The sequence below is a fragment of the Grampus griseus genome, assembly GCF_964374135.1.
Source record: "Grampus griseus genome assembly, chromosome: 1".
Taxonomy (NCBI): domain Eukaryota; kingdom Metazoa; phylum Chordata; class Mammalia; order Artiodactyla; family Delphinidae; genus Grampus; species Grampus griseus.
Genome location: NC_139017.1, coordinates 152991722 through 153018251, shown reverse-complemented (window position 1 = coordinate 153018251; position 26530 = coordinate 152991722). Strand labels below are relative to the sequence as shown.

Genomic DNA, 26530 nt, shown 5'->3' with positions numbered 1-26530 from the left:
ATAAACGCACAACCTCACCCCATCTGGAGGAAGGCAGTAAATGGAAGTCTCTATACTGTGTCTTTCAGAATCGTTTCTAAACAGCACCACATTTCACAAAAAGGGAAAACTAAACCTCCTCAAACTGGATCAGAGGAGGAAGTTGCAAAAAACACGTTACATAGAGGAGGTGTTGCAACATTTGGTACATTTAAATACAATTTATTTTTTTGAATGCATACATGCATGATAAACCTTACGTTCCAGGGATTATATCCCCAGGTGATAGGGATAGAGAAAAAACGGCCCCTGCTCTCAAGGAGCTCAAAGTCAAGAGGCAATTCAAACAGACAAGAACAATATGGTATGAGAAGTTGTATGGATACTAGAATATAGAGAAAAACTTAGGAAAAAAAAACTACAAAAAACTTAAACTTGGGGATGACTAAGAAAAGCTTCTCGAAGGAGGTGATACCCAAGCTAAATTTAAAGAACTTGAGGGAGAGGTGACACATAATAATTGGCCCATCGAAATTAACTAAAGTATCTGTAATATGAACATAATGTCACCAAAGATTCCATTGGAAAACACGTTTCTCCAAAAGAGTTTGAGCACTGCATCACTTAAATGGCTGTCGATTACGAAGCTAAGGAGCTCAGAGACAGCACAGTTTGGGCTCACTGAGGACGGACCAGGTCTAATGCGAGGAATGGGCAGGAGGCGTGAGCTTTCAGAGAACTGATGTTGATTCAAGAAGTGTTCTGAGTAGTTCTAGAATAGAGAAGTATTTAACAAGGATGATTGCCCTGTTAAGTCAACAGGATCAGAGGAGGAAAGGTGAATGAGATAGGCAAAAATGAGAAAAACACTGGAACTCTAGGAGACAAAAGCTTAAAAAAATTCAGAAGAGAAAAAAGGCTGGGTTTCTGTTGGAGGAAAAAGAAATGAGTCTGAGAGAACTAGATCCTACACACACTAACAGCGCCATTCTCAATAAGGAAAAAGAGCCTCTGATTGTGAGCACCCAGCAGCTGAACATTCTTATAAATAAATGATTGGCTTGGCCGTTACAGCTGTAGGAGCTGCCCTTTCCTCCCCATCACTAGGGACTTCCCATCCCTCTCCCCAGTACCAACTCTGTTTCCACACTGGCAGTGATCTCCTTTCTCCCACTCCATAATGTGCAACAAAAGAGCTCGAAGTAGGAATGGAAGAGCCCTGCAGTGACCTCCACTGCCCATCTCAGAGCTGAATTTACATAGCTGCTCCCCCACCTAAATCCTTTACCCTTACAGAACTAATGCCATCCTGTTGCCCCTCATTTCTCAGCCCTTTTCATAGCTAATGGGTTTCAGTGCCTGATTCTCCTCTCTTGTCTTCACAAAGGTGGTGTGTATGATAGGAAAGCACAAAGTCCTCAGTTCAAATCTCAACTCTACCACTTGCCAGTTGTATGTTTCTAAGCCTCCGTTTTCTCATCTGTAAAATGAGAGCTAACAGTACCTAGTTTATAAGATTGTTATGAAAATACAAAACGATCAGAGTCCCTAACACAGTGCCTAGTACACAGCAGGCACTCAACAGGATGCTAACCATCTAACCCTCTTGCCACTGTCACTGCCAGCATAACAGGAATCCTCATTCTTTAGCTGTAAGAGTCCTCAGCTTATGAAGTCAGTCAGTCATGGGAATGTAATGTACAGCATGGTAACTATAGTTAATAATACTGTATTGTATATTTGAAAGTTGCTGAGAGAGTAGATCTTAAAAGTTCTCATCACAAGAGAAAAAAGGGCTTCCCTGGTGGTGCAGTGGTTGGGAGTCCGCCTGCCGATGCAGGGGACACGGGTTTGTGCCCCAGTCCGGGAAGATCCCACATGCCGCAGAGCGGCTGGGCCCGTGAGCCATGGCCGCTGAGCCTGCGCGTCTGGAGCCTGTGCTCCGCAACGGGAGAGGCCACAACAGTGAGGGGCCCGCGTACAGCAAAAAAAAACAAAAAAAAAGATTATGCATGGGGATGGATGATAATTAGACTTACAATGGTGATCATTTGGCAATATATACAATTACTGAATCATTATGTTACATAATGTTATATTATCAATTTTATCTCAATTGTAAAAAATTAAGAATAATATTTAAAAAGAGCCCCCAGCTTTGCTTCATGTCCCAACTGCCCACCATGGAAGTAACTTTCGGGGGCCTGCTGCTACGGAAGGCCAAGAAGTCCAAGGGAGCAGAGCATGAGCATGGACGGTTACCTGTGGCAAGGGCTGCACCTAGAACCCCTCCAGCGGGACTACCAACATGTTCTCCTTGTAAAACACGGTTCTAAATGGTGGGTCACATTCCATAGCTGTATTAATATGACAGTTCAGCAAATTAGGGGTCACTGGGTTCCAGGGAACCCAAACACAATTTATAACCCTGTTTTAGGAGAAAATTCTTCCCAAAGGGTTCCTAACAAAGACAATTTTAACCTTTTCTTTAACAGAATACCTCCTTCCATACCTCCTTCAAGAACTATGTGGGCCTACGAGGAAGAGAAAGTAAATGAACATTCACCAAACAACCACCATGCACCAGACACTATGCTAAATGTTTTATTTATCCCGTTATATATTTATAAATGAATAAATCTCATTTCACCATCATGAAACGCAACGGGATATTTTCATTTCAATTTTACAAAAGAGGAAACAGAGCAGCTTACCCAAGGCCACACAGTATATACCAGAACAAAGACGGAACCTAGGTCTAAATTATCCCTGCGCACATCACAGAAGAAACAATTTTAAGAATAAGCTTGATTTAAATAAGAGAAAAACATTAACATTCGGATTCTTTCTCCAACGTCCTACCACAGCAAAATTTTAGCAATACTCAACAGGTACAGCCTATGTACAATGTAAATCCGAGAACTGTTATTCCTGCAGCATTATGCTGGAAAACTAGTATGAACATAAAACCACCCTTGTCCCTTTTCCAAGCCAGTGGGCCTCAGTGATGGAAATGCTGAATGCTGCACAGAGGTATGTGACACACATGCAGGCATGCAGGGGACAGCGCTCAAATGGCTTCGTCTGCTGGTAAACAGAAAATGCTTCCAGCCCTGGTTTCCTACCAAACCTCGCACATACAGCCTCTAGCAGTCTCCCTTCTAGACTCCCCTAGAGTCCCTCAGGGCAGGGATTATTTCTTTGTTCTTCCTGGTATTTGACAAATGTAGATACTCAATAAGCAAAACCTTGTGGAAAGAATGAATGAACCCTTAACACTAGCACTTCAAGCAGAAACAGTCTCTGTCCTAGTTCTGAAGGGCAATTCCATGGTATTCAGAAGGGAACCTGTAAAGGAATGTCATCACTGCGTGCAAAGACTAAAAGTGGGTGGGTCCCCTTTGCAGAGTCAGCAACAACCTGGTTTGTCTGAGTGGATCCTTCCACTGCCTGTGGGATTGATAATGAGGAATGAGATTGGAACTGGGTCTCCCAAGGTAAAGGGCATGTTGCAAAAAGGCTCTGAAACACTGGAGTCAAATTTCCCCCCTTATTTTTATACTTAAAATTTGTCACACTAAAAAAAACAGACCCCTTGGAATGTCACTGACCAACGTAGCAAGCAGCCTAATTCATAAAGCATCACTGTAACTGTGCTTCTTGGTAGAAAAAGCTATTCTCTCCCAGTCAATGCACTGGAATACTGTGAGGCATCATGAAGAGCATATTTGGTATGTGATTCCTGGGCTTCTTCATGCTTCATGCTGCCAACCATGCAGCAGAAAAGTGCAAGATCAGTTGGTGGGGCGGTGGGGGGGGCGGGAACGTTATGTTCACCGATGTGGTTCAGACAGAGGTAGATGAACAGATAACCCAACAGTCCTGGAAAGGTCTCAGGAAGGGCACAGACGCAAGAAAGTTTGGGAAACCATCGACTGCGTGAACTGACTAAAGGAAATACAGCTCCTTAGAAATACAGCTGAGTAGAAAGGTTTTAAAAGAGCAATGCTTAAGAATGCCGATCCTGGACTTTCCTGGTGGCACAGTGGTTAAGAATCCTCCTGCCAAGGCAGAGGACATGGGTTCGAGCCCTGGTCCGGGAAGATCCCACATGCCACGGAGCAACTAAGACCACAAGCCACAACTACTGAAGCCCGAGTGCCACAACTACTGAAGCCCACACGCCTAGAGCCTGTGCTGTACAAGAAGCTACCGCAATGAGAAGCCCGCGTACTGCAATGAAGAGTAGCCCCTGCTCGCCGCAACTAGAGAAAGCCCACGCACAGCAACAAAGACGCAACGCAGCCATAAATAAATTAATTTTTTAAAAAAAGAATGCTGATCCTCAGCAAAATGACAATGTTTTGGGATTTTTTTTGCGGTACGCGGGCCTCTCACTGTTGTGGCCTCTCCTGTTGCGGAGCACAGGCTCCAGACGCACAGGCTCAGCGGCCGTGGCTCACGGGCCCAGCCGCTCCGCGGCATGTGGGATCTTCCCGGACCGGGGCACGAACCCGCGTCCCCTGCATCGGCAGGCGGACTCTCAACCACTGCGCCACCAGGGAAGCCCAAAATGACAATGTTTTGATCTGAGAGTTTTCAAAGCTACCAAATCGACAGGCAGACAGTAGTAAAGTAGCAAGTTCGAGAATAAGACATGTGCAATTTGAATGGGAATGGCCAGCGGCCCTGTGGAAGAAGACAGCACCTGTAGCAAGGTTCTGGTTGGTTTATTTTTGCACAAGACAAGCACGAGGGAAAAAAATGAAGTAATAGGTAAGCCAACCACACACTATAGGAAACAATGGAACAATCAAGGGTAAACAGGAAAATCAAGCAAAAATCTGGCTCTGAAAATAAGCTGCTTTGGAAGCCAAGAAGACTAACTAGTTATCAAATGATCTGATTTCTCAAGAGTAACACCTGGGTGTAGAGATGGAGAAAAGACCAAGTTTTTTGTTTTTTGGTTTTTTTTAAAGGTGGGGGTAGGGGAATGTAAAGAAATCATGAAGAGTGTTATCAAATAGTCATAAACACTGGCCTCTTCAGGGCAATTAAATGGATTTAAATGCCAAAAAATAAAATAAAATAACACCTCTTAAAACAAAAGCTACACCTCTGTTAAAACAAAAGCTACGGTTAAGATGGTTCTTCAGGAAGGCGAGTCTCCTGAATGCCTGGTCATTTAGCAAAATTTTCAAAGGCTGAAAGCCACTGCTGCTTCTCCCTCAATCCCCAACCAACCCTGTAACTAATGATTTCAAAAATAGTTTCTAGAACCTTCCTTGTAGGTCTCATGGATAGAATGGGAAAATGTGATGAGAGGGAAGTAGAGTGAGCTAAATCCACGGTAGACTGAACAAGTTGCTTACAGTGCCCTTGACCTTGTCCTATTACATGATTATCAAGGATCAGAAGACATGAGTGGTAAACCAGGCTTGCAACAGGACGAAGTGGGAAAAGTGACAGCTCATATCACTGACTGCATCATCATTCCTTCTCTACCCTCTCCTCCTTTTCTGCCTAGATCAGCATTTCCCAAAATGTGTTCCACAAAACACTGACTGTGGAAATAAGGCCCGAAACATGGTTTCCCAAGTTCAAAATATTTGGAGAATTCTGCATGTCCTTCCTTCTTAGTTATTATCAAAAGCTCTTGAGAAATCCCATACTAATAAGCAAATCTCTGTCTTGATTTAACTTTATGTTTCCCAAACATCTGCTCTTGAAACACTCTCACATAGTAATCATTAACTGAGGATGGCCCAAAGTTTAGGCCCTAAGCCATGTTCAAATTTCCTCTGCTAAAAAAATGATCCAGTCCCCTTGACTTACTACCGCCTCATCACTCTTCTTCCTCCAACTACCCTATTAGAAAAAGAAAAGAAAAAGCTGATGCTTCCTGCCTCCTGTTTCCTCACCGCCCACTCACTTATCCATAGCTTGACATCTGCCTTCAGCCTCCAGCCCTCTAGCGCAAGTCTTCCCATGAGGTGATCAACTGCACAAGCAGAAGAACTAATGGCTCCTCTTCGGCCCCTCAATCCCTCTGCAGGGTCACTTCTTAAACCTCTCTTCCCTCAGCTTCCACAGCACTGCGTTCCACCCATCCCTGGGACCAAGGGAACTCTGGTTCCTCTTTCTCTTTCCAACCCTTAAATTCTCAGAACAATTCTTACTTCTCCCTTGGGTTATTTGCCCACAGTTTGCACTACTGCTCCTTCACGGATCCGCAATTCTATTCCCCAGCCACTTCCTCAACTTCAGGTCCACATTTCCAAAGGGCTTCTTCTCAACCTGTTCACTTTGCTTTTCTCCAAGGACTATACATTCATTATACTCCAACCATCTCATCAATTTCCCCACCAAACATTCTCCTCTTCCTGTCTTCTTGATTCCTGTTATGGAATCAACATTCATGGAGGGCAAGGGGGACAGCAGAGTCAGCCGCTTTCTCCTCAGCATGCACAGAGCACTCTGAATGAGCCTCAAAGTACCTATCACAGTGGACTCGAACTACTTAACTCACTACTGAGATCTGAAGCTCCATCAGTCACCCATGTGGCCCCTGTGCTAAGAGACAGAAGAAACTCAACACACTTGGAAAAACGGATGAATCCTTTGAGTCAGACTCAATTCATGGCTCATTCTTCAAACTCCAATAATATACCAAGTTCTCTTATACTTCAACAAAAGCCCTGGATTCTTTCCACACCATCTTTCATCAGACTCAAAGGAAACCCCAAACCTAAACTGCAACTATCTCCTAAGCAGGCAATCAAGCTGCCACGGCTACCAGAGCAACCTTTCTAAAATACCACTCCAACCACGACACTTCTTGGCTCAGACACCTTCAGTGCATTTCCAGGATACAGCCGAGATCCCTCTGCATGCTATCACTGCCTTCCATGTCTGAATCTCTGCTGTACTTCCATCCTTCTCTGCTACAACTCCCTATGTTCTAGACTAAGGGTAGTCAGGGTAGCCCACTGCCTGTTTCGTAAGTAAAATTTTATTGGAATACAGCTAACTGACATTTGGGGCCAGACAATTATTTATGTGTTGTAGGGAGCTGTCCCGTGCACTGTAGATGTTTACAGACCTTTGGGCTCTACCCACTAGATTCCAGTAGCACTTCCCCAGTGCGACAACCGACAAACTTCTTCAGATATTGCCAAATGTGTCTCCTAGGGGACAAAACTACCCCCAGCTAAGAAACACCATTCTAGAGATTTCCAAGTGCCAGCTTACAGTAGGATGTTGTTGCTAATAAAATACAGACCATATCACAATTGTAGTACAGCGTCCAGATGAAGAGATAAAGAGTCGCACAGTATTCAGTACCAGTTGACTCACACTTGTGAGACTGTGCTCAATTACAAATTTTAAGGACTTTGGAAAACCGGAACTTGTGCAATCAAAGGTGACGAGGCTGATGAGAAACTAGAGGAAAATGTCGTAAGAGGAACATTTAAGTAAATGGAGATGTCGAGCCTGCACAGGAAAAGATGTAGAGAAACCCATGATCTTCAATTACCTGAGGGGTTGTCGGGTCGGAAGAAGATTTAGCTTGCTGCTCAGAAAGGAAGTACTGGGGGCTTCCCTGGTGGCACGGTTGTTAAGAATCTGCCTGCTAATGCAGGGGACACGGGTTCGAGCCCTGGTCCGGGAAGATCCCACATGCCATGGAGCAACTAAGCCCGCGTGCCACAACTACTGAGCCTGTGCTCTGGAGCCTGTGAGCCACAACTGCTGAGCCTGCGTGCCACAACTACTGAAGCCCACGCACCTAGAGCCCGTGCTCTGCAAAAAGAGAAGCCACTGCAATGAGAAGTCCACGCGCCACAACGAAGAATAACCCCCGCTCGCCACAACTAGAGAAAGCCTGTGCACAACAACGAAGACCCAACACAGTCAAAAATAAAATAAATAAATTTTTAAAAAAAAGAAGAAAGGAAGCACTGGGACCAGCGGGCAGCAGCTGCAGGAAGGCAGATTTTGGCTCCATACGAGCAAAAGCTTTCTAACAATCAGATCTGGCCAACAAACTTTGTATTAGGCTGAACTGTGAAACACTGTGCTCTCGTCATTCTGTAAGTGTTCAAGCAGAGACCAGAGGAATTGGTGTCAGAGATGCTGCAGAGAGATCCCTACATGAGGTGGGAGGTAAGACAAGATGGTCTCACTAGGGTTCCTTCCAGCTCTGAGGTTCTAAGGCTAGCAAAGGAAAACCAAATGCCACGAAAAAAAAGATTCTCCAGTTTCAAGACCTGAATTACAGCAAAAGAGAAAAATATCCTGCTAAACAATTTACCCAATGGCTGTTTGGTAACATCTTACATTTAGTCCCTGGCATTGCAACTACCAGGGATCGTTTTTTTTCCTAGTTGACCTGCAATTAGTTCCCGGATAATGTATATCACTACCTTTAAACCACATCTTTTACTCTGCGAATTATCACCCCTAGTACAATCTGTACAATGCTTTACAGTTTTCGAAGCATTGTAATATGTGTTACCTTCCGCACATTAGCTAAATATGAGACGAAAACTTCTTTTAGATAACCTGCTCTCATTTACTGCCTCCTGCTCGAGCTTCTTACAAAAGAAAGCTAGCCTTGGGCTTCCCTGGTGGCGCAGTGGTTAAGAATCCGCCTGCCAATGCAGGGGACACGTTCGAGCCCTGGTCCGGGAAGATCCCACATGCCACGGAGCAACTAAGCCCGTGAGCCACAACTACTGAGCCTGCGCTCTAGAGCCCGCAAACCACAACTACTGAGCCCGCGTGCCACAACTACTGAAGCCCGTGTGCCTAGAGCCCGTGCTCCACAACAAGAGAAGCCACCGCAATGAGAAGCCCGTGCACCGCAACGAAGAGTAGCCCCCGCTCGCCACAACTAGAGAAAGCAGGCGCGCAGCCCACACGCAGCAACAAAGGCCCAACTCAGCCAAAAATAAAAATAAATTAATCAATTAAAAAAAAAGAAAGCTAGCCTTTATTATCCATTAAACTTTCACTAATAAAGTATAGTCCAGCAAATATTTATCTCTCCAAAACAAGTCATTTTTACACAACTCAGAGATAAGCCAAATCCAGTTATTTCCACATCAGAGACACGGATTTACCTCAGTGAAATGTCTATTTTATTTATGATCTGGGGAAGATATTTGCAATTTAGTTTTCCCAGATTTCAATGCAGCCATACACACCAAAAGTTCCAGAAAGCAGTCACAACAAAAAACATGAAGCATATACAGCAAGGAAAGCCACTGTAGGTCCTAATTCCAGGGGCTCCTATACTCCCTGGCTGAAACTGCTGATAAGAGTTGTGTAAGGACTTCCCCAAAGCCAAACTGGGCCCTCACCCACTGCTTTACTTACTTCTTTACGTTTCGTTTCTGGACATTCCGACTGCAGTGTGAGGGTTGCACCTTCGATATTTCTTGGCATGGGCGTGGAACCAGGGTTTATTGTTAAATGAATCTGATCTGGTGAGATAATGTGTTGCACATAACCCTGGGACATTGCTTCATGATCTATTAGATGAAAACCCTCTTCACCCCCTACTAGAAAAGGCAAGTGTTCTCCACACTGTCCATCGTCATCGTCATCTTCCAAAGTGCCAGGATCCTGCTCGATAAGAACAGTTGTCCTATCATAAACAGTTCCAGATGAGGAAGGCACCAGTCCATTCTTATCCACAAACCTGAGCATCTTGTCATCGGGGGTCAGCTCATCTTCCTCTACCTCAAAGTAGCTGATGCTGTCGTCTGGACTGTGTTCCCCCATGGTTCAGTTGTGCTCAGCCCAATTGTGAGAAATAGAAAGGTAGTGACCTGTCTGCAACAGAACAAAGCCAGAGTCAGAGCCATACCATAGGACCCAGGGACCTCCTCAGCAATCACAGGGCTCTTTTATCCTCTTCTTTCAAGAGCAGGACAAAGTAAATGAAAAACATCTTCCTTGGGACTTTTTTTTTTTTTAAGTTTAAAACCATCAAGTCATTTTGAAGGAAAAACAATATCTTTTTAAATAAACTGAAGTAATGGGAATTCCCTGGCGGTCCAGTGGTTAGGACTCCACACTTTCACTGTTGAGGGCTCAGGTTCAATCCCTGGTCAGGGAACTAAGATGCCGAAAGCCGCTTAGCGCAGCCAAAAAGATTTTTAATAAAAATGAAAATAAAAAATGGAAGTAATAAGCAGCAGCTTATAAGACCTTCCAAATGTGCCTTACTGCCAAACACTGTGAAGGCTGGTCAAAACACTTAAGGGGAAATAGGGGCAAACTGTTTCGAAGCTGAGTTGCTATAAAGCTTAAAACAAGGGAACTCCACCTAAATATCCCCCAAATCAGACCGTGAGGCAGTAAGTCTATGCTGGAAGGAGAGTAGGGCTTTGGAGGCAGGGTCACCTACCCACAAATCCCGGCTTCACTACATACTACTTGGGTAGCTTTCTGTGCCTCACTTTTCTCATACGTAAGGTGGAACTGGTAATTCCTGTTCTCAGGAAATTGTTATGCAGAGTAAAAGACATAATGTGTGTTAAAGCACAATGTCTGACAACAGTAGAGAAATCAAGTGTGAATCTGTTCCCTCCTTCCGAGAACAGATGTTTCAGCTTCTGGGTAGTGGGGCTAATCTCTTATCAGGTATATGTAATGAAGATCACTTTATCTATTTATCTCCTAAAACAATCTGGTGTCCACTAGAAGCTATGCTTTATAGTGTGCTCTCTGCAATGAGGAAATGATGAGTCTTATTTTTGTTTCTACTGCCTCTAGCACAGTACACTGACACGAGGAGTTCAGGATATGTCAGTTAAATGAATGAAAGGCCTGCGGATATACTCTCTTGGAAAGATAAACTCTCTTGGGAAAAATACCAAATTTGAAGTTTTCCTGTTCTGGAATAGTGATTCTTCTTCTACCTGTAAACACACAGGTTCTACAAACGCGGGTTTGGCACACATAACAGAGAATTTAAAAATAATCACTTTTCGTTTTCAGTCTGGCTTTGCACTTTATCTTTCTCTTCTGCTCCGGATTAGAAAGTGAACCCTTACTCGGTAGGGCGGTTAGACAGAGTGGTAGTTACCAGAGACAGGCCAAGGGATCTGAGCCGGGAGGAACCGGCCCGACCCCTTGCTCTGGCTTACGCAACCCGGTAGATGCACATTTCGCTGCATCTGAGAGGAGAGATAAGAGCACCGGGGGCCCCATTGGGCTGCCCCAGCACCACAGGCGGCAACGCGGAGACCAACTGTCCGGAACAAACAAGACCAGGAGGTTTGAGGGTGGCAAACGAGAAATACAAACAGAGCACCCTTGAGAGGAGGCTGGGAAAAGGAACCTGTCTGGGACAGTCCCCAGTCCAGGGCTACACGGAAAAACCCGAAGTCAGGCTGGGGGGCTCCAAGCCGGGCGAAGAGGGGCAGGGTCCGGATCTCCATGGAAACAGGGGAGGGGGGCTGGATACCCATCCCCATGGAAACGGAGGAGGGGTGGGGTCCCTATGGTGACCGGTCTAGGGTCCCTACTGGAAAATGCTTCAGGAGGGAGCCTAAGTCCCGCGCCCCCCGGGAAGTCCCCAGCCCAGGCCGCGTCTGGTATCGCCTTTTACCTCCGCGGCTCCCGGCAACGGCGGCGGCGGCAGCAGCTTCTCCCCTCCCCAGCGGCACCATGATTGCCCCCACCTTCCCCGAACGTCACTTCCGCTTCCGCTTTCCGGAGGAAGGAGGAGATAGTGGCTCCGCCTCTCCCTGACGCTTCTGGTTGGTTTAGTCGGTGTGGGGGCTGAGCTCGAGCCTCCAATTGGCGAGCGGAAGGGGGGGCGGGGTGGGCACCACGGAGACCTCGCGGGGCCACGAGTTCGTCCCGCGCTGGGCAGCGCCCGCCTCGTCCTCCACCTGGGGGGGGGGCGGGGGTTGCCTGCAGGGAGTCGGGGCTCGGCTCAAGAGGCACCAGACGCAAGGAAGAGTGATCAGACCCCCGGCCACTAATCCAAAGTAGCCCCAGCCCGGCTTGCGCTCCCCTCACCTTAGCAGCCACAACCGCAGCGGGAAGGACCCCAGTTAGCCGCCGAATTCGTACCCGGACCGCAAGGGGGAAGCCTGGAAGGCTGTGACATTCCGGGTTTCTCCTTGTGGCCCCAGCTTCCCCTTCTCACCGAACAAAGTTAATATGGGCAGGAGGGTCCCAGAAAGGAAGACTGGACACAAATGGCAGAAATGGGGAGTATTCCAAGCCTGGCCAGAGGACGCCACCACCTCTTCCCCCCTTCACAGCCTCGCTTAAAACGCCCAACTCCCTTCCTCCTCACACCCCTGCCCAGGCCGTCTCTCCCGGCTCTTTCCCCTGCACAGGACTGTCGGCTTCCATGGAACTCGTGCCCGGGCCAGGCAACGCCACCTACTGGCCATTCTTTCTTTAACCGTTCACATTGTCAGCGTACCGGCCGGTATCTAAATCACTTACACTGCCAAGGAGTAGTGGTGATCCAAGAAGCGATTTTGCATGTGCCTTTACTCTGCTCCTGACCTGTAAATATCTAGCTGTCAGAATCTCTTAGCAGCCGCTGCCATTTTCCCCATAAGCTACTTCTCTAGAATATTAAAAGTGGGACAACCCTCAGAAACTAGATCAGGGGTCAAGGGGTTGGGGCCATGCCTGTACTATCTCTTGCTTGAAAAAGGTAAATAGTGGCTGTTATCACCAGACTGCCAGGCAAATATCTCTCTGGCCCCTGACCAGCTGCCCCAGTGCTTTTTAATTTTATTTTATTTTATTTTATTTATTTATTTATTTGGCTGCGTCGGGCCTTAGTTGCGGCGCATGGGATCCTTGTTGTGACGAGCAGGCTCTTCGTTGCGGTGCGCGGGCTTCTCTCTAGTTGCGGCATGTGGGACTTTAGTTCCTCGACTAGGGATTGAACCCGCATTCCCTGCGTTGGAAGGCGGATTCTTAACCACTGGACCACCAGGGACCACCCTGCCCCAGTGCTTAAGCCACAAATGTCCAGCTGCTGAGAGCTGCCATCTCTTAAAAAATAAAAGCAACCAACCACTGTTAAAAATACATTTATCATTAAAATATATTACACGTATAAGAGAGGGGATGCATTATATACAGTTTGGAGGATTTGTTGGCCCAGAAAATTCCACTTGTTTCACCAGAACACCAATTTCTTCAATATTTGCATTTTCAAGCCACTACATTGCCCTCGGAGGCTGAGTGGCCAGCTCTAGAGTTGTTGAGCCATATCTGAGTGGGAAGTGGGGTAGGGTTTGCAATATGTGTACACACATGTCCTCAGAGAACTGGAAGCATCTGGGGTGGCTGTGGGCTCTTTATCCAGCAGCTTCCATTTGCATTCTTGCCGTCCAACTCATCCATCCTTCAGGACTCCAAAGTTTGTTCAAATATCTGATCACGGGGAGCCCAGCCCAAGCTGCAGGGAAGGCACTATATGCCCTGGAGGCAGGTTGAGTGAGCACAAGAAGTACAGTCGTTTAAACATTAAAAAAAAAAAAAGATCTATCTGTTAAATAACTAAATTTGAACGTTGAATGTCAGTTTTATTGTGGTGGATTTCCCGTCATGTCTTCACAACTCGCAGCAGCACCGAGTGTGACAGTCATGGTGGGGAGGGCAGTCTGGGCTCAGGAAACAGGCAGCTGCCACTCTGGCATCCCAGTGGGCTCACGTGCTCTTAGGGCAGCTTTGGAGCTGAAATAGGTGGGGCTGGTAATTGGCTGCCTCAGGCAGAATAGGAGAGGAGATGGACAGGCTCAGCGTGAGTTGCAGAGGAACTGGTGAATAAATTCTTGAGCCTTCTTCTTCTCTGCCACTTCAAGCTTTTGGTGACCAGCTGGGTTTCGAAGCAGTAAGCTACCAAATATGCTAGCTGTATGAAAAACCCAGAAAACATATGATTCAGCATAAGAAGTACTACTTATTCTTGTGTTCTTAGGAGTGGGGAGAGGTGCCCCAAAGCAGTATTTTCTGCTTTAAAATAACTATTTGAGAGTAAACTTTGCCCAGAGCTTGAGATTTTAGTTCTACTGCAGTGGACTTGGGACATTCCTCAACCACATTTCTCTTAATGAGTCAGTCTGCAGAGATGCTTTCCACACACACTTGGTGGCTTACCTAGAATATTACCATCCAAATGATTTTTTGCTGAATTTTTCAGCAGTTCTTGCAAAAACGCCATCAAGTAGATGAAGACATTTCTGTGGCATGCGGGAAGGGTAGCAATGACCTGAAAGAGGGAGAACTGGGATTTGTCTTTTTGTTCATTCAATCGTTTCCCAAGTGCCTGCTATACTCCAGGAACTGAGTACATGATCCGGGTACATGAGTAGTAAGACTGTACACTGAAAACCTTGATCACCTGCCACAGGTGCCAAAACAGAAGCATAGATCAAGCGTTACATGAATTTAGAGGTCAAACTTCTAACTGCACGTTCTCAAAAGACTTAAGAGAACCGAAAACATTTTAGTTGCGTCTTGAATATAAGAGAAGATTGCACTTGCAGAGGTAAGGACTAGGGCATTTAGGGCAAAAGAAAGTGTAGAAAAGGCGAGGTAAGGAAAACAGTGAGATAAGAAGAAAGAACACATCATGAGAAGTCAATTTTGGCAGGAGCACTACTGTTTTGAACAGGCCCTGAGCTTGGAAGAGCTGATCAGGCTAGAATTCAATGAGTACTCTGGCTATCTGCATTTCAGAATCGGTTGGGAAGCCTGTACAAAACATATCCCAAAAGAGATTTTGAGGGACCTCCCTGGCAGTCCAGTGGTTAAGCCTCCACGCTTCCACTGCAGGGGGCACGGGTTCAATCCCTGGTCAGGGAACTAAGATCTTGCATACCAAGTGGTGCAGCCAAAAAAAAAAAAAAGAAGAGAGAGATTTTGATTTTTTGATTTAGTGGAGGTGGGGGGTAAGGCTCTGGATCGTGTATTGTTAGCATGTTTTTTAGATTATTCTTCTATGGCAGGTTACATATGTGAATGACTAGACTAGATCATAAAAAGTCCCAAACATTTGTTTAAGAAAATCCTTAATTGGCAATGGATAGCGTTTCTGACCAACAGCAACATGACAAGAGCTTTAGAACCCCAAATCTAATGGGAGTACGCAAAACAAATCAGCAGAGGGAAAGCATGAATGCAGGGTCCTGAACCAAGGAAAGTGGAACTAGTACGGAAGACAAGTGACAGAGCAAGGGGACTGAGCGTGTGGGAGGTGAGGAGAGGGGGAGTCAGAAATGACTCAGGTTTCTGGGTTGAGTCACTGGAATTAAGGTGATGCCATTAAAAGGAAAAGGGACATGAAGGGAAGAGCGGGTTTGGGACGGAAAGACTTGGAGTCGAGTTTCTAAGACACTGAGTTTGGGGGACGGTGCCCACTTTGTTCCCTCAGGCGCAATGAGACCCGGGGCTGCAACATGAACGCGCTGATGCTCCACGCTTCCCCTCACCTGTTTACTTGCTGTGAGGTTGCCAGAACACTCCAAGCAGTCGTGGTAGACGCTGTAACAGATGACGGGCTCCGGCAGGCTCTCCAGGAAAAGCAGCAGGGCTTCGGCTATGGAGTGATTGCTAGCAGCTTTGGGCCCATCGTTAAGGAATAGGGGATGCTGCTGCCATGGTCATGGTTAGGAAAAGCCCCAGGAGCCAGCATGTGCCAGAGTGCTGCCTGCCCAGCCAGGCTCTCTGCTTGGAGCTAGGATGCCGGGCTGACATCTTGAAGGGGCCAAGCTGCCTGTCAGCTTCGCCGGGCCCTCCTGAATTCCTGCTATATATTGGTTGCTTAAAGTTGTAAAGTCTTCTCTATACAAACTTTAAGTAAGAAAAACATAACAGCTGAGGACACAATATCTGATTTTGAGCCTTAAAATATCATCCTTTCCTTTTGCTCACCTCTCTCATATTCACACACACATACACGCGTGCGCGCATGAACGTCTGAAGGATACAGAGGGTATCAATCATTCCGGTATCCAAACAGTCCCTGATATGCTCAAATTCCAACCTTAGGCCTGGCTGCTGAAACAGATCTTCCTGAAAAAGGGAAGAAAGTCACAAAATAATTCTATTTTCAGAAAAGCAGCAATGATTTCCTGACCTAGAAATATAATCACCAGCAGGGTACAAAAGGGGGCAGCATGGTGAGGCCTTTGAATCACCCCACTAGACAATGTGATGTAGGCTGATGTGGCTAATTCATCTTGCAGGCCTTCCCAGCCACGCTCCCACAATAGGTCTTCAGCACAAGACATCCATTAGAAGAGAACTCCCTGGCGGTCCAGTGGTTAGGACGCCGTGTTTCCACTGCAGGGGGTGTGGGTTTGATCTCTGGTGATCCAACCGAAGGGAAAACTTTAAAGTAGCTACGTTTCCTGCAGTGTTACGGAGGTATTGACCAGAAAGAGAAAAAACTGAAGAAAATACATCATTTATAAGATGGAGAAAGTTAACATGGCACCTCAGTGCTTTGAGAAAACGAGATTATGGCAATAAAGTATTTCTATGAGTCCTAGGATCCCTTATATTTGTTTTATAAAATAACTTAATGTCCTATAACCGTGAACAATAATATTATATGTATTGCTCAAAAGTTACACCTGAAAGGAGCTCTGTAGAGAAGGTAGACTAGCATAGTTCTTAAGAATGTGACTTTGAGCTTCCCCAGGTGGCACGCAGTGGTTAAGAATCCGCCTGCCAATGCAGGGGACACGGGTTAGAGCCCTGGTCCGGGAAGATCCCACATGCGGCGGAGCAACTAAGCCTGTGCGCCACAACTACTGAGTCTGCGCTCTAGAGCCCACAAGCCACAACTACTGAAGCCTGCGCACCACAACTACTGAAGCCTATGCACCTAGAGCCCATGCTTCACAACAAGAGAAGCCACCATCATGAGAAGCCCGCACACCGCAACGAAGAGTAGCCCCCGCTCGCCGCAACTAGAGAAAGCCCAAGCTCAGCAACGAAGACTCAATGCAGCCAAAAATAAATAAATAAGTAAATAAATGGAAAAAAAAAAAAAAAAAAGAATGTGACTTCTATAGACTCTCTGGGTTCAAATCCCAATCCTGCCCATCTGTTAGCTTTGGGACCCTGATCAAGTTACTTAACATTTCTGGGAATCTGTTTCCTCATCTGAGTACTACTGTGAGAACTAAATGAGGTAGTGCTGTAAAACATTTAGCACAGTGTTTGGGACATTGTAATGCTCAATAAATCTGAGGGGAAAAGTGGAGAGAGAGTATCCTAAGAATGCATGTTGCTCCGAAGTGGCAGAGCTGTGGTAGATCAGAGTTTCTATTTATCTCCGTGGGACCCAGATAAGTGAGTCAGTGAAACTGACCAATCTGAGCTCTGAAATCTGAAATCAGGCTTCCTGAGTCATGGCCCCGGGAGTTCCACTGGTCCCCTGCCTGTCTGGCTTGTCAACAAGTTAGCCGCCCCTCCCATTCCTAGAAGCTGGCAAGAGTTTCCACAAAGGAGAGCAGCCGGACATCCTGAGAAGGCTCCAGAGGGCTTTCCACCTGGGGGACCCCAGAGGACCAGGGAGGGAACATGCTGTGCTGGGAAGGCCCTGCTATGTGAGGCTGCCTCCCCTGGGAGGAATCAAGTGCTGTATGTAATAGCGGGGCCTCACAGGGGTGTGGAACGTGAACCTACTGACCTTCACTCCCCGGGGTAAGAACAGCTTTCCACAGGTTCTGCAGGGGAAAAGCTTTTTATGCCCGAAGTTCTCAGGGCTGATGGTTTTTCTTAAGGCAGCATGGCCTCTGCCAGGTGTGCCTGCTTCATCCACCTACCTGCTGGATGGCATTTCGGTACAGGTAATCAACCATCATCAAGAGCTCTTTGGGGATGTCCATGGGTCTTTCCAACTGGCTCCCATCATCTTCAGTCTGAAGTTGCATCAGAGTCTGAGAAGAAATAAAAAGCATGATCAGAAGGGCCACCAATAGAGCTTCTGCCAGGCTGGCTTCAGGAGAACGCAGGACATGGAGACAGCAAACCCATGGAAGAACTTGGAAACGTTTTGATGTCCCTAAGCAAACATTCAGCAGGCAAAACTGAAATCAGGTGACATGATCAAGGTACAAAGGGTGACTTTTGAGAACTGGGAGTGGCGTACGGCAAGCAGTTTCAATCATGTGAAATGTGCCTCATCTTAGAGAAACACCCTGCCTATAGCACTTCACTGTCCGAACCAGAGAAACGGGGTGGTCTGGTGAAAAAGGACACAGACGTGGGAATACAAAAACCCAGAAGCAAGGCCCAGGTCCAGGGTTAACTCGCCAGGGACCCATGACAAATCACTCCCCTCACTGGGCCTCTGTTTTCATCTATATAATGGAGAGGACAGAGTTCAAGAGTCCCTGAATTTAAAAAAATGCAATGGAGGAAAAAGGAAAGCATACCTATTGCCAAAAATCTGCTCCAAACTAGCTCCCTTGTATTAGAATTGTCTCCAGAGGAGCCTTTTATTTATTTATTTTTAAAATTTTATTGGAGTATAGTTGATTTACAATGTTGTGTTAGTTTCTGGTGTAGAGCAAAGTAGTTCAGTTATACATACACACATATCCATTCTTTTTTTTTTTGGCCACACCATGCAGCCTGTGGGATCTCAGTTCCCCCACCAGGGATCGAACCTGGGCCCTCAGCAGTGAAAGTGCTGAGTCCTAACCACTGGACCACCAGGGAATTCCCAGTATGTTCATTCTTTTTCAGATTCTTTTCTCATATAGGTTACCACAGAATATTGAGCAGAGTTCCCTGTGTTATACAGTAGGTCCTTGTTGGTTATCTATCTTATATATAGTAGTGCGTGTATGTTAATCCCAAGCTCCCTGCCATGTTTCCCCTTTGGTAACCATAAGTTTGTGTTCAATATCTGTAAGTCTGCATAGGAGCGTTTTAGATCTCAGAAAATTTAGTTTAGGATGATAAACCAAGTGATGATTAAAACAGAAAAAGGAATAATATCATGGGCCAGGGACATTCCACTATCTTAGTATCTATGGCTGAGTTTCTCTAATATGTTATTATGAAAGACCGAAAAACATGGCAATAACGTTTTGCAGCTTTTCCCATCAAGAGGTAGAGTCTTTCCCCATCCAGAATCTGGGCTGACCTCACAACTTGTTCCAACAAATAAAACATGGCAGAAGTGGTACCGTGTGAGTTTTGGAGCCTGGGCCACAAGGAGCCTTACACCTTCTGCTCTCAAACTCTTGCTACCACTTAGGGAAGCCCAGGCCAACGTACTGAATGACGAGAGCCCATGTTGAGGGAGAGGCCCAGTGAGCAGCCAACACCAAGAAAGTCAAGGAGGCCTCGTTGAACCCTCTGGCCATCACAGCTGCCGTCTGACTGCAACCACACAAATGAGCCTGGGCGAGCGAGACCAGCAGAAGAGCCACACCGGAAACTCACAGTCATGAGAAGCAATAAGTTGCTGCAGTTTCAAACCACTGAAAATGTCAGGGTCTGTTAAACAGCAGTACACAACTCTACAGTAAGCAAACTCTACGGAGGCTGAAGAATCCTCAGGTCCCTGGGAAGGTAGGTACACGAGTATCCTGTTTGATTGGCTTGGCTGCTACACAGTTCTGGATGTTTCCTTGTGGCAGGTAACTCACCAGCTCTCTAATACTTTCCAGCGGCAGGTCCAAGATTGGCTCCTTCATGTAGCACAACGTGTGAATGGGCGATCCAAAACAGCTGGGCAGGTAGTTCCCAGACACAGACAAAAAGTAATCCTTTCCCCTGTCCAAGTGTAAAACCAGAATGTCCTCGATTTTGTCTTCACCCGAGTTGAGCTTCGTAGCTGTGGTCTTATTTACAAAGAGCTCCAATTCAATCTCAATGGCAGAATCTGAAAAAAAACGTAAACAGTAACGCTCGTTGGCAGAAGGCCAAGAGTAAAGGGGAGAGAAGACGAGCGGGAAGAGGGTGAGGCATACAGGGTTAGGGGAGAAAATAAGAGGCATCAGCCAACCAACAAGAATTTACATGCTCAGCACTCAAAAGACACGTGAACAAGGAGTTTACGGTCCAAGCGGGAATATGAAAACAGTAAACAAGAACATGAATAGGTAGCTGCTATAAAACTCGTGTTCTAAGTAGCACAGCTCAAGCTAGAAATGATTAATACAATAAGAAGGCGTGGCTCAAAGAGCTTGTCCTGAGCCGGCTCATATGAAGACACCCTATCCAGTAGAAAATACAGCACGTTATCAGACTGTGAACTGTCCATAAGACAGGCTTAACTCCTCTGCCTCACGGCACTACGGAGAGCGCCAAGGAGAAGTTGGGGGCAAGACACGGGTGGTACATCCTAGCGCCAGACATAATTTTTCTGGATGACCACCCTATTACCTTTGCCCACAAGAGCGGACAGTTGGGAGTTGATCATAGTGAGACAGAGGGTGAAAACGGCTCCTTTAACAGCAACACCTGCTTTACAGCACTCCTGTGCCTTCTCTCCCTGCGAAACTGTGGAACATCCACGCGACTGAGAATGCTTTTGAAACTGAACTCATGCTCCTTACTATTTTTTTTTTTTTTTTTTTTTTTTTTTGCTGTACGTGAGCCTCTCACTGTTGTGGCCTCCCCCACTGCGGAGCACAGGCTCCGGACGCACAGGCTCAGTGGCCATGGCTCACGGGCCCAGCCACTCTGTGGCATGTGGGATCTTCCCGGACCGGGGCACAAACCCGTGTCCCCTGCATCGGCAGGCAGACCCCCAACAACTGCGCCACCAGGGAAGCCCTCCTTACTATTTTTTTTTTTTTTCTTCCTTTGCGGTATGCGGGCCTCTCACTGCTGTGGCCTCTCCCGTTGCAGAGCACAGGCTCTGGACGCGCAGGCTCAGCGGCCATGGCTCACGGGCCCAGCCGCTCCGCGGCATGTGGGATCCACCCGAACCGGGGCACGAACCCGTGTCCCCTGCATCGGCAGGCAGACTCTCAACCACTGCGCCACCAGGGAAGCCCCCTCTTTACTATTTTATATTATGGATGGTTCATCCACAGGGCTTTGAAAAATGTTCAAGCAGACAACAAAACACTCAGACACAAAAAGCTTATTCCAGGAGAATGAGCAAAGATAGGGTAGGGTGTTCCCCAAACCAGCAACCAGGAACCTGGGAACGGAGGCCTTACCTGGCAGGAGGAACCCTCGGCTGGGGTTGGCGCTCAGCCACTGCTTACAGTAAGACTCTTCGTCAGGCTTGTTGATGAATTCAAACTGACACGGTACTTGTCCATTCCGAATGGTAAAGGACTCTATCTGCAGCTGCATGTACTTCACGTTCTGAAAACAGAACTGGGAACAAGCCCAGGACCAGTCAGACCAGTGCCCTCTCCTTGGCAACCTGCCTAGCCACCCCAAATGGGCAATCCTTGCCCTTTCTGGAAAGAAAACAAAGGACCATCGCTTTCAAATCATGTTTCTGCTTTTAAGTATTTACCTGGGAGGTCACAGCTACCATGAAAGACCAGTTGTCTGTGTTTAACTCAGAAATCCTAAACTCAAAAAACTCATGTTGTTTTATAAATAATTTCCTAACAGAATCCAAGTTTAAATCTTCTATATGCAAAGACCACATCCAAAACACCCTTCACACATTCCACTCCCAAAATCAACCTCCTCCTTCCAAGTAGCTGGACATCTAGGGCATTAAAAATACCCTCACCGTAAGTCCTCATTTAACTGACTTTTTGGTACAGTGAATTCTGAACGATCTATGCTATGGCACGTCTATGAAACATCTTTAGCCCTAACTTGACTTCTCCCAACGCCCATTACCTTTCCATACTGCTTTCCTTCCCATCAACTCATACGTACCCAAAATTTTGGACTCAATTTAATCTCAAAGCAAAGCATCAGTAGGAAGGCAAACCCAGTGCAAGAGTACACACTAGCTATACTAAGATCAAATGAAACATTTTGGATCCTCTGTGCCTTATTTAACTCATGGATGGCCCACGTATGGGTAAAATATATGAGCCACAAAGGTTACAGGCTCTTCTGGTTAAGAAGATCAGGAGGTGAACCAACAGCCCCTCTCTTGTCAGCTGGCATCATCAGCCTCACTTTATCTAGAAGCAGCCGATCAAGACTACAGTCCAGTAGTCTGACAGGTGCCTCTTGCAATTCTGAGCCCCAGCAGGTGAGATTTACGTTCTGTGAAGAGAAGAGCCTGATGCCTTAGCACGTCCTCCCTACCTCTCGCTTGGAGAGGGACACAGAAGGAATGCTGTCATTTTCCATCTTATCCAGGGAGCGAACGATCTCCTCCAGAGTCTTCCGATAAAGCTCTTCATTTACGACCCTCACCTGGAAGGGAAACAGCAGAGACAGTTTAGAGGACATTCACGGCCTTGGGAAATAGCAGTTGATAGCAACACGAAAGTGAATACTAAATAGATTTAATTTAACGAACAAAGAACCCAATTAACAATAGATGTAGAAGGGTGCCCCAGAGGCAAAGCTTCTGGTAAAATCAACTGCTTCCTGATTAGCAGAAAACAGATGCAGGAGTGAAAGCTTGGCTGGCAGTTCTGCTGGGTCTTATGCCCGGGGCAGAAAGACGCCCAATGCCTGGCTCTGCTAGGCTTGCTGCTGCCGACAGGTCTGCAGTAAGGAGCTTCTCCAGGGCTTTGATTTAAAGCAGCATTTCTCAGGCTTTTTTAAACATGTACTCCATCAGCCAAGAAGATTTTGTCAGGCCTTCCCTTCCTTATTTTGAATTACAGTTTTTGTCATTTTCCAGTAATAAAACCTTACCTATAACATTCATTAGGCTTTTTGCAAACCACCCCCACCCTCGTAGATTCTGATGTGCCTCTACCCGCATCCTTGAGAATTGGTAATATAAAGAAACACATAAGTCACTGAAGAAGAGATACAAATGGAGAATACATAAATAAAAAGATGTTTACTGTAAATCAACTATACTTTGATAAAAAAAGAAAAAATAGATTACAGAAACAGAAAAAAAAAGGTGTTCAGCTTCACTAGTAATTAGGGAAGTGTAATCTAAAATAATGGAGTATCTTTCTCTTTTGGCTCACTGGGTCGGCAGAAATTTAAAAGATTGATAAAACCCAATATTAGCCAGGCTGTGGGAACACCAGCTCATCCAGAGTTGGTAGAAGTGTAAAATGGTAAGGGCTGTCGGGAGGATAATTTAGCAGACTCAAACAAATTTAGAATACGTTTTTCTTTGAACCACTAATTTCACCTCTAGGAATTTCACTCTACAGAAATATTCACAGTGGTACACAAAGATATATGTGAAGGGTGATCACTATAGCAATGAATACAATAGCAACACTTTGGAAACAACTTAAACGATCAATATATATTGGGGTTGGCCAAAAAGTTCCTTCGGGGTTTGCCATAATATTTTATAAAACCCCGAAGGAACTTCTTGGCCAACCCCAATATATTACGGTTCATCCATACTATGGAATATTTTGCAGCCCTTAAAAATAATGAGGAGGGAGCTCTCCCTTTACTGACATGGAAAGATCTCTTAAAACATAGCCAGCGGGGAAAAAAGATGTTCTCAGAACAATATGCATGATATATCTTTTACAAAAAGGGAAAAACTTCCTCTACGCTATACGTAGAATACTGACACACATTTGCATAGAAAAAGATCTAGAAAGATACAGTCCAAAGAGCAAAGGGGAACCTCCACGTAGTAGAAACATACAGTAGAAGTCTACAAAACAACTATGAATTAAATTTAAACAGCTTCCTCACACTCAAGGTAGGAGGAGGAGACCAGAAAGACAAAAGTGGTCTCAGCTGTGGGAACCAATTCCCTAGAGGACGATGACCAGAGGCACCAGCTGCCCACCTACCCCGATGTCAAACACTGAGCTGACGGGCTTGTGGTCGCTGGTCTTCAGGGCCATGTGGCTCTGGTAGCTCAGCTGAGTGATGTTCTTCCCTTTCCAGAGGACCCGGTCACACCAGGCGGGAGCACGACACTTGTCGCTGAAACGCAAAGTCCACGCTGGGAGCCCTCCCAGGCACAGCAGCGCCCTCACCTGGTGAGCTCCCTGGCTCAGCTAGGGGTGACAGGGCAGTCTCCCAGTCCATGCAGCCGGAGATCTGAGAGGGCAGGGGCGATTTGGGCCCACTGAGGGGTAATGTGTATCCTGCGGGTATCACCCCAAACAACTGCGAAAGCTCAGAGCCAAAACGCCATTCAGAATGATTCTCTGCACTCTACTGTCCTATGGGGATCAGGCAAGAGTCACAGCCATCTGAGGGTGAAGGACTCTGTGGTCCTCAAAAGATGGTGGTTAAAACAGGTCGTGAATTCCTACTGCCTGGGTTCAAATCCTGCTTCTACGCTTGCCTGCCTGGGAGGCTCTTGAATTTTGGGGGTTTCAGTTCCCCAATCTATAAAATGAGGATAGTAAATCATACCTACTTCAATGGGGTGCAAGTAAAGTGTATTGAACAGTGCATGGCATCCCACAGGCACCAATAAAAATATGAACTACTAGGTAAAGGCCAAGTACAAGCTCGGTTTGCTGCAATCATCACCCCAAGCGTAGCTGGAAGGTAAACGAGTCTCAAGAATTCTTATGAAGCAAAGGCTAAGGCAGTCGACAAGCTGACGTGCGGGAAGGCAGGCTGCTTAATGAACAGATACTCAGAGAATGTTTGACCTGAGTACAAAACATGGGGAAGAAGTGATAGGAAACCTATCTTTTTCTTTAGGTCAATGAGGGCAAGTGTTTCCATAACTTTCTGAGTTTCCATCTGCTCAGCCCCCTGAAGCAACCTCTGACCTACCTGGTATCCCAATCGTCAGAGCCAGTGTCATACTTGTAGGTGGGCTGGAACGTGAGCTCACCCTCGTTGAAGCCTTCGAAGACAGCCTTTGCAGCGACCTGAGCTCTCAGCTACATGAAAGTACGGATAGAAAAAAAAAAAATCTCAGGATAACTGCTATTTGATGCATTTTCCCCTCTAACCTGCCTTCCTACGTGATAAAAGTGCATTCCCAGGACTTTGATAACACTAAAAAAAAAAAAAAAAAAAACACTCAGGATAAAAAGGTCAAACCTTGGGCTTCCCTGGTGGCACAGTGGTTAAGAATCCACCTGCCAATGCAGCGGACACGGGTTCGAGCCCTGGTCCGGGAAGATCCCACATGCCGCGGAGCAACTAAGCCCGTGCGCCACAACTACTGAAGCCCGAGCGCCTAGAGCCCGTGTTCCGCAACAAGAGAAGCCACCACAATGAGAAGCCCGTGCGCAGCAACGAAGACCCAATGCAGCAAACAATAAATATAAGTAAAATAAATTTAAAGAAAAAAAAAAGGTCAAACCTTGAATTAGCAGAGGAAAGGAAATCAATCTGGAATCCAAACTCTAACCCCAAAGGAAAGGCCCATGAGAAAGCTATTCTGCAAGATCTTGAGTTAATTAACTCCTAGGAAAAGGAGCACGCTAACCATTCCTCCACCTGTTATACAGTTTTTAAGGCTCTTTTATAAAAGTATACCCACATCCGAGGGGCCTGAGTACCACCTTACTGAGACGTCCCTAGGAGGATTAGGTACCAAAGGACAGAGATTTTTCTCTTCCAGGTATCAACTGTGCTTCATCTGCATAGCACAGTTGTTCCAATTATACAGAGGAATAGAACTGCATAGAACAAGGTCTGGAAAGAAACAATCCAAAAAGCAAAGGGGAACTTCCATGTATGTAGAAATATATAGTAGAGGTATACCCAAACCATTATGAATTAAGTTTAAATTTAAATAATTTTTAAAGGAGTTTGTCAAATCAGTTATATGAACTGGGGTAAGCTCTGTGCTTTGGTTTCCCCATCCGTAAAATTTGGATTTATAATAGAATCTGCCTCACAGGATTGTTGCAGAGATAAGCTGTCAGCTTAGAACACTGCCTGACACATTACGATAGTAACTAGCACCCTTGTCACTGCAGTGATTCTAAGAGCTCCTTCGCAGCAAGACAGAAACCATAGGTGTTCCTGCCTCCTCCCTGGAGCACCGAGCTCGGCACTGTGTGGACTGGTGAAGAGCTGTCAGCTCCAACTTTGAGACAGAGTCAGCTATCCAGGGGACAGCAGCTGACAAACCCCAAAACGTGAATTCCTAAAAAAAACTATTAAGAAAAAAACAACAGGAAACTTAAAAAATTTAGGTATTAGTGCAAGATGATTCTTAAATGGGTAAATATAGACCGTAAAACCGTCTACAAAGCAGAGAAACACACAGACTGGGTACCATTACTTAAGGAAAGACCAGAAAAGAGGGCAAGAGGAGGCACTTCCCTGGTGGCGCAGTGGTTAAGAATCTGCCTGCCAATGCAGGGGACACGGGTTCGAGCCCTGGTTCGGGAAGATCCCACATGTCGCGGAGCAACTAAGCCCGTGAGCCACAACTACTGAGCCTGCGCTCTAGAGCCCACAAGCCACAACTACTGAAGCCCGTGTGCCACAACTACTGAAGCCCATGTGCCCCAAC

The 26530-nt window shown here is 46.2% G+C and overlaps 2 protein-coding genes across 7 annotated transcripts in view; both read right to left on the bottom strand.

The window, feature by feature from the left end:
- Window positions 1–11681, bottom strand: part of MTF1 (metal regulatory transcription factor 1) — a 40945-nt gene extending 29264 nt beyond the window's left edge. Inside the window, exons 1-2 of one of the 2 annotated variants that reach the window (XM_082654035.1) lie at window positions 11603–11681; window positions 9361–9819 (exon numbers count right to left, since the gene is read on the bottom strand). In XM_082654035.1, coding sequence (XP_082510161.1) covers window positions 9361–9768 — 408 coding nt within the window. In that variant the 5' untranslated portion in view covers window positions 9769–9819; window positions 11603–11681. The remainder of the gene's footprint in view (window positions 1–9360; window positions 9820–11602) is intronic. The other variant, XM_082654036.1, reaches the window with a different exon arrangement.
- A 1377-nt stretch (window positions 11682–13058) lies between these two features.
- INPP5B (inositol polyphosphate-5-phosphatase B) overlaps window positions 13059–26530 on the bottom strand; it is a 47459-nt gene continuing 33987 nt past the window's right edge. For 3 of the 5 annotated variants that reach the window (XM_082656703.1, XM_082656707.1, XM_082656706.1), the window contains 10 exons: window positions 24829–24938; window positions 23883–24018; window positions 22237–22347; window positions 21171–21333; window positions 19647–19882; window positions 17811–17924; window positions 15963–16047; window positions 15465–15592; window positions 14131–14242; window positions 13059–13885 (listed from right to left, as the gene is read on the bottom strand). In XM_082656703.1, coding sequence (XP_082512829.1) covers window positions 13770–13885; window positions 14131–14242; window positions 15465–15592; window positions 15963–16047; window positions 17811–17924; window positions 19647–19882; window positions 21171–21333; window positions 22237–22347; window positions 23883–24018; window positions 24829–24938 — 1311 coding nt within the window. In that variant the 3' untranslated portion in view covers window positions 13059–13769. The other 2 variants (XM_082656704.1, XM_082656705.1) reach the window with 2 other exon arrangements.